Source organism: Cricetulus griseus, chromosome 2 (assembly GCF_003668045.3).
Source record: "Cricetulus griseus strain 17A/GY chromosome 2, alternate assembly CriGri-PICRH-1.0, whole genome shotgun sequence".
NCBI classification, from domain to species: Eukaryota; Metazoa; Chordata; class Mammalia; order Rodentia; family Cricetidae; genus Cricetulus; species Cricetulus griseus.
In genome coordinates this window covers 338,292,687-338,305,471 of record NC_048595.1, presented here as the reverse complement: position 1 = coordinate 338,305,471, position 12,785 = coordinate 338,292,687, and the positions used below count along the sequence as shown (strand labels likewise).

Sequence of the window (12,785 nt, the reverse complement as noted above, 5' to 3'; positions counted from 1 at the left end):
ATATGCGACTGCTACTGCCTCCAACTCTCCTAGTTTCTAATTCAGTACAAGAGTAGTAGCAACTGAGATCTAAGAGTCACTGGTCATGCTGACACTATGGATACTAAGACTTAAAGAACCAATACCCTAACCTAAGGGGAAAACTACAGTTTATATTTCACAGCAAAAAATAGAAATAGTTACAAGACAAAATGACAGGTGTTTCAGAGAAAGACACTCAATGTGTTGTAGGTTCTGGGGAGGGGGCATTCTTGTCCTGTGGAAGGACTAGAAGTGACCAAATGGGACAAAATGTGAAAGATGGTTATAATGCAATCTGATGGTAATTATGAGCTTAGAGATGGGGATAAAAATGAAGGAGAGAATCTGGTAAGCACACAGTGAGTGCAAAGGCTACCAGAACGAAGGGATGGTCCTAAACAGAGAGAACTCCATGTCATTCAGTGTGGAGCTGCCTGTACTTCCCTGTGACGGGCCTGTGATTCTCCAGAAGTGGGAGAACCCTCAAAAAGCAGGGTGACCTTCTGGGAGGCTGTTGTAGTCACAGGATGTTTGGCAATGTCTCTGGCCTCTACCTACTAGACACCAGTAGTACTCGCTCCCAGAAGTAATAGTAAAAAATGTCTTCAGACACTGTCAAATGTCCCCAAGACTGTTGAAAACAGCCAGTGTCAAAGTTAGGAGGGGCTTTTCATAGGCCACAAGACACACAAGATGATTCTTTCTAAAGAAATTTAACACCATTACTTTTTATATTAAAGTAAGAAAACAGCACTGATAGGGAAGCATGCATAGTTCATATTTAGTGAAAAAGCAAAAGCAAGGGAATTATTAGAAATTTCACAGTTACTCTAGGTTTGCACCCAGATTTTCATCGCACCTATCTGCTGCCATCTGCACCTTCCCAAAGCTGGCTTTTCAGCAGGTATATTCAGTGTATGGACAGAAAATCATGCATGCAGCAGGAACAAGAGACAGTGGGAGCTCAGACTCTAATGACTTTATGTTGGGTACTTTAAGATTACAGTGGGATTTCAGAACTTGAAAATTGGTAGTTTCATTGGGACTGAGCTACTTTGAAGCTTCATGGAGTAGGAAACCCCTCCCATCCAACAATGGGACTAAAAAGATTAGCTGTTCTTCCAAGGAAAATGGGTTTTATAAACTCAAAGCCCAAGACTTGGGAAATAGAATTACTCATTTCGCAAATAACCAACTACCATAGTAAATTAATTAAAGCAAGCAGCAAATATTTTCACAGACCAGTGAGCTAATTGCTAAAGGATACAGTATGATTCAAGTACAGCACTGGTTAAATGTCACTGTGTGGCCACACTGGGACTTTCAGAGTTGAGTTGTGTTAGCTAATTCAAATATTCAACCTGAATGTGTATAGGTTCCAAAAATTCCAAGTATCAGACATCATTCTACTTGACAGCTGGACTTTATGTTCAGCTCGTATTACATCTGAGAGTTACACACTCTATTTTTGAATACAAAGTAAGAACAATACTTCTGTGGGGGCAGAATGAATAAAGAAAGGCATTGAAAATCCTCCTAGGACATAAATTAACTTAAGAACAGCTCTACCCCAAGGATGAGCCAAAAGCCAACAGAAGAGCAATGGTGACAGTCACCAAAAGACCTGACCCATTCTCTAGGTTGCTAATATATTACATGTTCCTGGCAATTAACAGGCTGATAATAAAAAGCAAAGCATGTGACTACAGGAGCTGACGAGAAAACAATGTGATCCCCAACTCAAAGAAACTTCCTGTGTGTTCAGTTCACATCTTTGGCATGAAATCAGTGGCCTGGTACAGACTTAAGCAATCCTGCCTTTAGAGGCTGCCCTCTCATGATAAAAAGACCTACAATACATAATGGTAAGCATTACCTACAATCAAAACCCCAGTGCAGCAGCCAGGTACTATGCATCCACCCCCACTTTCTCTATCCACTTGGGATTGGCATATTTCCATATTTCCATATAACCTGGCATATTTCCACTTGGGGTTGGCCAATAGAGGCCCAGGCAGGAGACCCCAGCAGATGTCTTAGTCCACCAAGGTCACTGTAATTTGGTAATGGTTTTTTACCTAAATGCCACAGTTTCTGTTGAGTGGCTCTCTACTGCCACCCCCTTTAAGGATAAAATAGAATAACTCTCTGTAGGACTTCCCCATCGTTTGTGAGTTTCTTTCATGCTGTCCAAACCCTTGTAAATTGCCCTGTCTTTGAACTCTTCTCAATAACACCATGCAAGGGTGTGTTCTCTATTTGAAGACAGGACCCTGCCTAACTAGTTAAGGTTCTGTCATTAAAACGTGCCTCCGCCTGCATTTCTTCCGTTATCTCAGCTGAGACTGAGATCTCAAAGACTAGAAGGGCCATTTTTCTCCTTAGTCATAAATACAGTGAATTCCCTCCAGAAAAAGACAAAGAAATAGGTTCAAACTGGTTTCCGATAGTCGACACAGAACTAAACTAGCAGCAAAAGAAAATGCTGAAAAAGAAAGAAGTGAATTTACCTGCATTGATGAGGTCAGCATCAGCTTCGTGTTTTAGAGGGTATGGACCCTGTCAAATACAACACAAATTCAGAGAGTAACAGAATCACATTTCCCCTCTGTAACTGTGTAAATACCTTCCCTGAAGATGTAGAAAGTTAACATCCAAAGACTGAGGTAAACTTTTTCAAAAGTAATTCCTGGGTTTTCACTACTCTTTTTCTCATATTGATTATGACTGGGCAAGTGAAATAGTTCCTGAAATTACCAGTCTGCTTTAACTGCTTTAAGAGAAGTAATTCTTTAGTGCCTGCTATATAGATACCCTAACAATGTTATCTAGAAACTTCATGCAAGAATCACATACACACACACACACACACACCTCATTTGTGTGTGTGTGTGTGTGTGTGTGTGTGTGTGTGTGTGTGTGTGTATTTGGGCGCGTATTTCTAGTACTTTGTGTTCATTTCATTTTATCATTATTATTATTATTATTATTATTATTATTATTATTATTTGTTTTTGTTTTGCTTTGTTTTTTTGCCTGGTGTTTTCTAGAGAGGAAGAAAGGTGGTATAAGGGTGGGGAGCATCTGGAAGAAGGGGGACAGAGATCAAAATATATTGCATGAAAGCCCCATCCCTAACTCAGAGCTATCTTCAGCTGACAACTGCTCACAAAGGAAAAATTAGTTTTTCTCCAAACAAGTCTAACCAGGTATACAGACAACACTGAAGCAAAGACCCATGCCCAGCCACATATGGCCAACAGAAAATGTACCCAACGGTATTTTTGGAGAGTTTTCATCTCAGAATGCTTTGTCTGTTTTGTTTTTTAAGCCCTAGAGATCTTTTGTTTATATATTATTTTTTTCTGATTTTGTGTTTTCATGGGATCACTGTGTGTGAGAGAGTATGTGTATGTTTACATCTGTATGTGTTTCTTGTGCTTTTTCTTTAACTCTTTTTTTCTGTTTGCTTGGTCCTATTCTGATCTGGGGCTTTTTGTTTGTTTGCTTGTTTTCTTTTTTTTTAGTTGCCTATTTGCCTGTTTGTCTTCTAATGAGAAAAAGAGAGGGGTAGATTTGTGTGGGTGGGGAGGTAGCGAGGATCTAGGATGACTTGGGGTAAAGGAAATCATGATCTAAATATATTGAATAAAAATCAATTTTTAATAAAAATTAAAATTATTTTAAAAGTATATGTTGTGTGAAAATTATATTTTAATAATAAAAAAGAAAAACAATAACAAAATAATCTCTTGTTTCAAGTTTGTAATCTTTTTTGGGTCTTATTATCACACATTTTGGTCTACACAGAGCCTATCAGCCCCAGTTAAACCTACTTACAACCTCTTCTGGTAGGACAGCGAGTGCCACCTACACTTGTGTTATTTGGTTACAAAGACTTGGAACAGCAGTTCTTTTGTTTTGGTATACAACACTTTGGAGGTCTGAATTTGGGATTCTAATTTTACTTCTCCCTGTATCTACACATGGGCAGCCTTATGTTCCCTTTGCTGAGTTCTTCTCAGTAGAATATTTAAAAAATGTAATTGTACATGTTTGTATATGTGTATGTATGAATGCATACACATAGAAACGTGTATATATGTGTATATTTTGGTGGAAATCAAAACAAGGACTTCACATGCTATGTATGTTTTCTACTGCATTTGAGCTACAACCTTGAGCTAATTTTGTATTCCTTTTTATAACTCCAGTGAAATGAATGGAGTCAAGCATTTTTATGTAATGACATATACTAACAGGAAGGGAGAAAGAGAGAAAAGAAAAGATGTAACAGTTAAGAATGAGTGAATACTGGCTATGAATTTTTAATATACTCCCAAAAGAAGGACTAGAAATGATCCTATAAATAAACTGAATTAACACCTAATGTTTTAGGATTCTGCCCATTTCCCTTTCAATGTCCCACATGGATAATTCATATAAACTTTTGTCTTCAAAATGAAAAAGCTGACCACTCTAGACAACCTCAAAGAGTCCTCTAAAGTGCAAATCTTTGACTTCAATAGGAATCTGCTTCTATCCAGATACACAGCATTTCTGTGTCTCTGAAAATAGCCAGGAGATGGCTTAGCCAATCAGTATCTACTACATATCTGTGGCCATCATCTATACAGGAGGTATATTATAATTTTATCACAATAACAGTAGAGGTCTACTGATAAGTAATAAAACACTGGAAAATTATACTGAGTTTTCTACAAATATCATTTGCTATAGTTCATAGTTAAAGAGAAGTTACTGTCATCTTACCAAACCCAAGACTCCATTTTCACTTTGAAGATGAACAGTCATATTTGGACTGATGAAGTTGCTGGCCAAAAGAGGTATCCCTATACCCAAATTAGCTGGGAGGAAGAAGTTAAGGCAAAACACAGTAAAAGCAGAGATGGTGCTATAAGTCTTTGGACATATAAGTTAGAACGAGAGTCTTCTTTGGAGGAAAATGGCTATGGATATAATAACTGAATACATTCTCTGTGCACTCATTGATAATCCTCCTAAAAGAAAATCTCTGATTAGTCCCTGTCTTTTTTGTTTGTTTTTCTATTTTTTTATTTAGTCCCTGTCTTAATAACATTAATATGCTTTATCAAAAGATCAAAGGAGTGGCTTCAGGAAATAACCAAGGTCATTTTAACAATAGTGTAAGTCATACTTTATTTTTACTAATGTGTTCAGCAAGCTTGGGTTAATACATTTGTGACTGTCATCATTGAGCATGGATTGACCTTTGTTTAAAAACTATTTTCACTATACAAAACCCTCATTAAGAAGAAAGACAATCTAAAATTCCAAAATGGCAGTATCATTTCTGAATTTAAAGAAAAGAGTTCTGATCAGACCAAACTGTCATTTCAGGTCCATCAATTGTTCTGATGGCATATCATTGGTAAACATATCTGAGGCATAATCAGGAAAGAGGGGAGGATGCATCTCAGCAAACACTCTGAGGGCATAGGAAAAGTGGCCACGTACCATAGCATTCCAAAGGACAACCTGAGGATATGGGACCTTGTCCCTTACACGATCTCAGCAGGTCAATGCTGATTTGTTCTTCATGGTGTGAGACTAATCCTGCTCTCAACAGGGCAGGGCAGAAGAAGCAGACCAGAAATCTTTTCTCCATTGTTCTACAAAAGAAGACCTCACCAAAACTAACTTAAAAGAAAAAAATGGTATTCTGAATCATAGCCAGAGAGAGAGGTAGAGAGAGAGAGAGAGAGAGAGAGAGAGAGAGAGAGAGAGAGAGAGAGAGAGAGAAACATTTACATAGTTTAAATATAACATCAAATTACCAACTACCAAGGCCAAAAGTATATAACAGTGGTGGCCCAGGTCACTTTTTGTGGATATAGAAAGTATGTGAAACTACACTGACAGCTACTTGGTTCACAGTCTAACCAACCACAGTCAAATATCAGTGTAATTTGTATCCCATTTCTCAGTCATGACAGAACATGATGTATACTAATTCTGTTATGGACAACTATTTTCAGGTAAGCGCAACCCTAGTTGCAAACCTTGAACCTAAGCTCTTCTTCATGCTTGATTATTGAATCACTTTTTAAATACTTTAGTAAGAAGCAGGGCATTGTGATGCACTCCTTTAATCCCAGCACTCAGGAGACAAAGGCAGATGGATCTCTGTGAGTTTGAGGCTAGAGTGGCCTACACAGTGTCTTCCAGTACAGCCAAGGCTATTTAGAGAGACCCTGTCTCAATAAAAAGTAAATAAATAAAAACAAAGTATTTTAGGAGGACATATACCAGGAAACAAATGGCCATGCACACTTAGTGCTGACTAAGGTAGGTAATAGAGATATGGTGAGATGAGTTACAGACATTTGTCATTGGCAATGCAGCAATAGTGAATAAAGAACAACACCTAGGAGCCATTATCATATGGAATGGGTGATGTGGTCTGTGTATATATATCAAGGGTGATTCAGCTGAGAAAAGCCCAGTGCCTAATACCCACTCAGTCTGGGATGACTCCCTCCTTTGCCTATGCAGAAGACAGATGACAACCAACACCATACTCTCTTACTCCAGATGAATTCTCACCATAGCATAAGTGCAAATTGAAAAAAAAATCAAGAAATAAAGAGGGTAGAGGTGAAAATAAAGGAGGAGGAACAGAAAAGTCTCTCAGTCAAGAGACAGTGGGAAAAACTGCAACTCATAGGAAAGGGGAACTCATGGAATGCATAGTTCCTAATTCTGTCTGCTCCAGGTCTATAAATACAACTTTACTGGAGTAAAAAATCCATAAATGTTCATCTTATTATACATTATATGTGCATTATAGTTCAATATCTAGTGTACTGAAAATTATCAAAATGGTGAACATATACTGAAAAATAAGCAAAACAGTAAATAGTGTCATTGTTATTTAAATAGTGCATTCAAATTTCAGGTACTAACTGTACTAAATCATGTCCACTCTGGTATTTTTTACCAAAGATGAAAGGTGGGAGGTTCAAAATTTGAATTATTCGGTTGAGTACCTTAACAAAATATCTGGCAAAAGAGTCCATTGATAGGGTCTTTTTCAAAGAAAGTAGTGGCTTGCTAGGAAGTGGGATTTTATGGTTCACTGAGTAATCAAATGTCAGAATACCAAGAAAACAAACAGCACCGGTTACAACAGTGATTCTACGATTTAAAGCCTCATCTTGAATAATAAATAGCTCCTCCTCAAACTTCTAGCTAAATGCCAAACTGTACAAAAAAATATAAAGTACACTCAACAATTACTAAGTGTATTTTAGTTGCCATCAAGAAGGCAAATAGATCATAAACATCGACTTCCTCTATCTTGCCAACCCTGAATTACATATCCCATTTTGTAAAGTATGACTACCTTTAAACTTAACGTGAACTAGGCGAGAATCATTACGCATAGGCCTGATAGTCTGCTGACCATGGCAAAGCAAGGACTGCACATTTGGTGGAGCTGAGACTGACAAAGGATACCATACATGCCATCCTCAAACTCCAGAGCCGCCCTCTTGATGATCCGCTCCCTGACATCTTCTCCAGGCTTACCAGGTTTGGCTTTTCCATCTCCTTCCTTTCGGAGTGATAAACGCTTCAAAGTAAGTAGAAACAAATTATTCACATTTAAGATCAGCTTTCAAACTTCTCATTGCTTCAATATAAAAATTTGCAGAAAAACATAGCCCTCGTTCCCAGGAGGAGGCAAGTCTACAATACAATGGAGCATTAAAAAAAAAAAAAAGATAATGCACAAGTGGTGTTTCATGACAGAGATCATTCTTTAGGAAGTAAATAAAGCAGGTCAGATTTGTTTGAAGGGAAAGACAGACCTGCTTGCATTGCGGAGCAAGCAATCCACTTGTCATTGCCATTCTGACTACTGCACTCTTCTACCTACAGCTTGACAGCTGAATTCTCCTCAGGTGTTCAGAAACTGGGCCTGAATAAAAGAAAAGACATAGGCCCTGGACATCTGTTTCCTGGGGCTGTCAGAATGGGTTTACCAGGTGGCGCTGAGGCTGATTGCCTATTTCCACCTGCAGAGTCTAGATGGGCTTTGCTATGTGTGGATCACAGGAATCATGGAAACAGAGAATAGTTCCCATTACTAAGTCTCCTTAAAACAGACTGCTTTGTTTGTAAATATCCCATCCTAGCTCTCAAGGCACATGATAGCAGTCTAGGACAGCATATCGCCGTTTGCTCTGACTCCTAATATCCCCTGCTGTCTATATATTGACAACCAATACCCCCTGTTTACATATCCATTGACTCCCAATACCCCTTCCTCTATATCTATTGACACCCAATACCCCCTGATATATATCTATTGTGGTGTTATCCCTAGAAACTTTTGAATCTTGACATCAACTGAGACCTGGTAGTTCAGTCATTGTAGAAAAACCTTAGTACCCAACCCCTGGACACCTTCATACTCATCATCTGCCCATAGCTCAAAGCTAGTTAAAAATTAATTCTTTCTTTATTCTATAGAAGTAGAGAACTATTTCAAAACAGATACTTCTGAGCAAGCATTAAGACTTCATAGGGGTAAAGCCATCCAAGTCCTAATTATTCACCTCTACCCTCTAAGAAAGCTATCCAAAATCAGGGTTCATAAATTGCAACCATTGCAGAATCCTGGCAGATATGATAGCCTACAAAAATCACAAGACATGGAGACACTGTTACACTGGGCAGAAGCACAGTTGTTTCCTTTCCAATGGACACACCAGAAGCTCCTACTTAAGACCCAGAGTAAAAGTTCTCTGCTCCAACCTTCTAGCACCTGGAATAGCCTAAGAGGCATGTGTCTCTGGTAACCAGATCCAAACATAATGGCAAAAAAAAAAACCTCTGTAAATTACCTCAATTCTTTTCTCATATTTTTCTCCCTTTATAAGGCGATGTACATAAATCTTTGGAATGTGGATATCTTCTGGGGCAAATGATCCAATGTCTACAATTTCTTCAACCTAAAGAAAAAGGGATAAAATGTTAAGTAAGATAGTCATACCTTAAAATGAGTATGTTTTTGCTTTCAAAAGTAAAAGATACAAATTCATGTCCCACTTGTGAATACAGTATAAATAATATGGATATGTATCTATATAAGGCCATGCAATATATACCATACCTTTTAAACCCACAACTGAGAAGAAACCAAAATCTGTATGTCTGACTCCAAATGTAGGACATAAAGCAACAGATCTCAGTCTTTTCCTAAAGAACTTTGGTTACAAATTCATCAAATTCATCAGGGCAGCTGCTTGGACTCTCATTAACTGCAGCTCAGCAATGCAAAGCTCAAAAGCACACTCCTTAATATTAGTGGGAAATTTATCATATCAAAGACAAAAATCTGTAACAACATCTGTGTGGTCAATTGAAGTGGTTGTTAAATATAGATGCAAATGCCATTCATGGCCATTTTGAATTATTCCTGTTGTTCACTTCAGAATCGTGACAGAACTGTAATCATTGAGATAATTTTACTCAAAAATGGATAATTGATTTTAATATGGAAATTTCAAGAACGGATTATTAAGTAATAACTAGAAATAGTCAAATTGATTCAAATCAAAGTCATTCGCAGGCATTCTGCAATAATATAAAATGTCCCCAAGTTAATCTGCTATTTTAGGATTCTTTTTTTTTTCCACTGTGACATAAATGAACTAAGAATGACAAGGAGTCAAGAAAAACTAATCTCAACATCAAATTCTGATTAAAGCTAATTTTGATTAGAGAATTAGCTTTCTCATGGCAAATGCATAATCAGCTTAATGGATGTCATACTTGCTGTGGCTTGACCCTTGGATGTTTGCCATGGTATCTGTGAAAAGACCTGGGGCATCCTCAGGTCACTATGGGGAGGCTAAATTTATGGAACTATATTCCCATCACCTGTGCATTATGCTCTCTGACCACAGTGAGGAAAGCGGGATGTTCCAACACATATGCCCCCATGACTACTATCTAGTACCCACCAGAGGCCCAAAGGCAGTGAGCCTGTCTGGTCATGAAAGAGCAATTCAAAGCCATAAGCACAAAATGATCCTTTTCTCTTCATGAGGTAATTACCAAATCTTTTATTATAGTGACAGAAATCTAATACAATGCCTAAAGCAAATAATTATTTTCTGAAATGAGCTGACTTATTTAAACAAGGAGAGTCATTTTGAACTTGCCATCTAAAATATTAAAGAAACCACCCAGAAGTCTGTGGAGTTCACTCCTCACTATGCTATTCTGCTCTCCCATCTCTCATCAGGTTCCTGCCACAGAGAAGTAACACAGATTACAGAAGATGTTCAGTTATTACACAATGCCCCCAGGCAGCTGAAGAACACCAGGACACTAGGTGAGAGCTATCTTTCTGATAATAAAGATCTGGGCAAAATTAAAATGCCAGGGAGGTATCATGTGACATCCAAGTTGAGTTAGTGTGTGGAGATGGACCTGGGAACAAGCAAGAAGAATAGAGGATTATGGGGGCCCTGTGTCATTCCCTAGGGAATGACAGGACTTCTTGCCCTATACTTTGTCTTCTCTGCTGAAGACAGGTGTTCCAGGGTATATTCATATTTGTTATCATTCATAATCTCTCTCACTCCTTCTACCCTCTCTCTCCCCTTTCCTCCTCCTCCTTCTCTCCTCCTCCCGTCTCTCTTTCTCTCTATGTATGTGTTATATGTACTATGTTTGTGAGGGTGTATGCATGTATGTGTATAGGTGTCCATACATATATGTACCTGTCTATGTGGAGGCCAGAAATTGACAATGGTGTCTTTCTCAATGCCCCCTTTTTATTAGGCAAGATTAGTGACTGAACCTATAACTGGTTAACTCATCACTTTGACTAGGCCAACTAGCCTGTGATCTCCAGGGACCCAAGGGGTACAGATGTATGCTGCCACACTTGACTCTTTTATATGGTTAGCAGGCATCCAAACTCAGGCCCTCATGTTAGACAGAGAGCATTTGACTGACTTAGCCATTTCCCCAGTCCCTGTCCTGACATTTTTTCTACAAAGCAGGAACCATGCTAAAAGGACCTGGAAGTCATTCAGAGTGGCAAAGCATTGTTGCTATGTCAGAACCAAGTTGCAACTATAAGCCTCTACAGCTCATTCATAACTTTACATTGTTTTCTATTTAAGTCTTCAATGAAGTTCTATTATACTGAAGATATATATATAAAGGCTTATTATGCAAAAATATTGACCACAGAACTCATTATAAAGTCAGGAACAACATCAATGTTCAAAAGTAGGGAATTGATAGAAATAAATGCCATGCATCCTAACACAACAAAACAATATTATGATTTTGTAATATTGGATAGCATCTCACAATGTAATGTTTCATGAAAATACAAGATTTGTTTACAAGCAACTATATATACTTTAACACAACTGCATCATTTTCCTTTTTCCTTTTCGATAAACATATTAATTGCAAAAATGGTAGATATTTGGACACTTGCATATTGTACTAATCAATCCAGGGTAATTATCCTTTTCTTTCAGCACAACTATATTTAGTCCTATGAAAAGCATAAGTACAATGACATGCTAATAATTCCTCTCTCTGGGTAGCTGTATAAATTATTTCTGTGGGAGGGGGCTGCTTGCAGAGGCCAGAGGACAACCTTGGGTGCCATCCCTTAGGCACTTCCCACCTTATTTTTTGAAACAGTCTCTCACTGACCTGGAACTGACCAGGTAGCTAGGCTAGTTGGCCAACATCTCTAGGAATCTGCTTGTCTTTGCCTCCCAGGGTTGGGATTACAAACATTCATCTTCCCCAGGGGTTTTAATTCTGGGCTGTGGGAACTGAGACCAGGCCCTCACACTTTCACATATCTCTAGCTCTGTGAAAGATATTTTTGTATCCCTTTTAAGAAGAGAAACCTAAAAATGTTTGGGGACTTGGGTAGAGTGCCCAGGGCCTCACAAATGCTAAACACACACTCTGCCACTGAATTCTGTCACCAGGTCCTCATAAATGCAATGTTTTCAAAAGGCACAAGAGATACTAAATAGATGATTTCCCAAACCAGGAAGCATAACAAATGAAGCATGTGAGAGAGTTTACAGACATAGACCTAAAGAATGGGCCATGGTAATATGAACATAGAAAAGCTATAAAAATCAATGCCAACACTAGGAAATAAATACAGAAACCTTTTTCCCTATTATTATCTTGGTGACAATAATGCAAACTCTTTCCCATACCTAACGTTACTCCAGTCAGCCTGGCCTTCAGATCTCTTGCTGGAATTACAAAACCAGCTTCCTAACGTGTCTGCCAAACTTACTCTTCAGCAGTATCAAGGAAAATAATGAAGAGTGAGGGAAAAGAGAGAGTGATCCTTACTTAAACTGGAAATCTCAAGAGTATACAGTAACTATTGGGTTTTTCTGGTTCCACCAATTAGTTTCTTCAAAACTTGTGGAATCAAGACAAATTTCATGACTAAGAAAAATTATGACTTTCCACAACAAACATGCCCTAGTTGACAATTTTATAAAGCAGCAATTCAGTTAAACATAATCAGTTCCATGCTTTGTAGTGCTGATTTCTGTGTTGTACAAAATGAATGTGTAGTATTTGTCAAAACAATACCAACACATGACTGCTGAACACTTCTGTACAAACAAGACTTTTCTGGTGTTGGCTAACAGGGTTGGTAGCAAATGTTTGAGGTACAAAGCAAAAGGAGAAAATCTGTTTTC

The 12,785-nt window shown here is 38.2% G+C and overlaps 1 protein-coding gene across 1 annotated transcript in view; it reads right to left on the bottom strand.

Moving 5' to 3' along the window:
• The window catches only part of Oxct1 (3-oxoacid CoA-transferase 1), a 119,382-nt gene that overhangs the window by 51,810 nt on the left and 54,787 nt on the right, over positions 1 to 12,785 (bottom strand). The window contains exons 8-11 of the mRNA XM_027401378.2: positions 8,913 to 9,020; positions 7,522 to 7,636; positions 4,795 to 4,889; positions 2,532 to 2,580 (exon numbers count right to left, since the gene is read on the bottom strand). Coding sequence (XP_027257179.1) covers positions 2,532 to 2,580; positions 4,795 to 4,889; positions 7,522 to 7,636; positions 8,913 to 9,020 — 367 coding nt within the window. The remainder of the gene's footprint in view (positions 1 to 2,531; positions 2,581 to 4,794; positions 4,890 to 7,521; positions 7,637 to 8,912; positions 9,021 to 12,785) is intronic.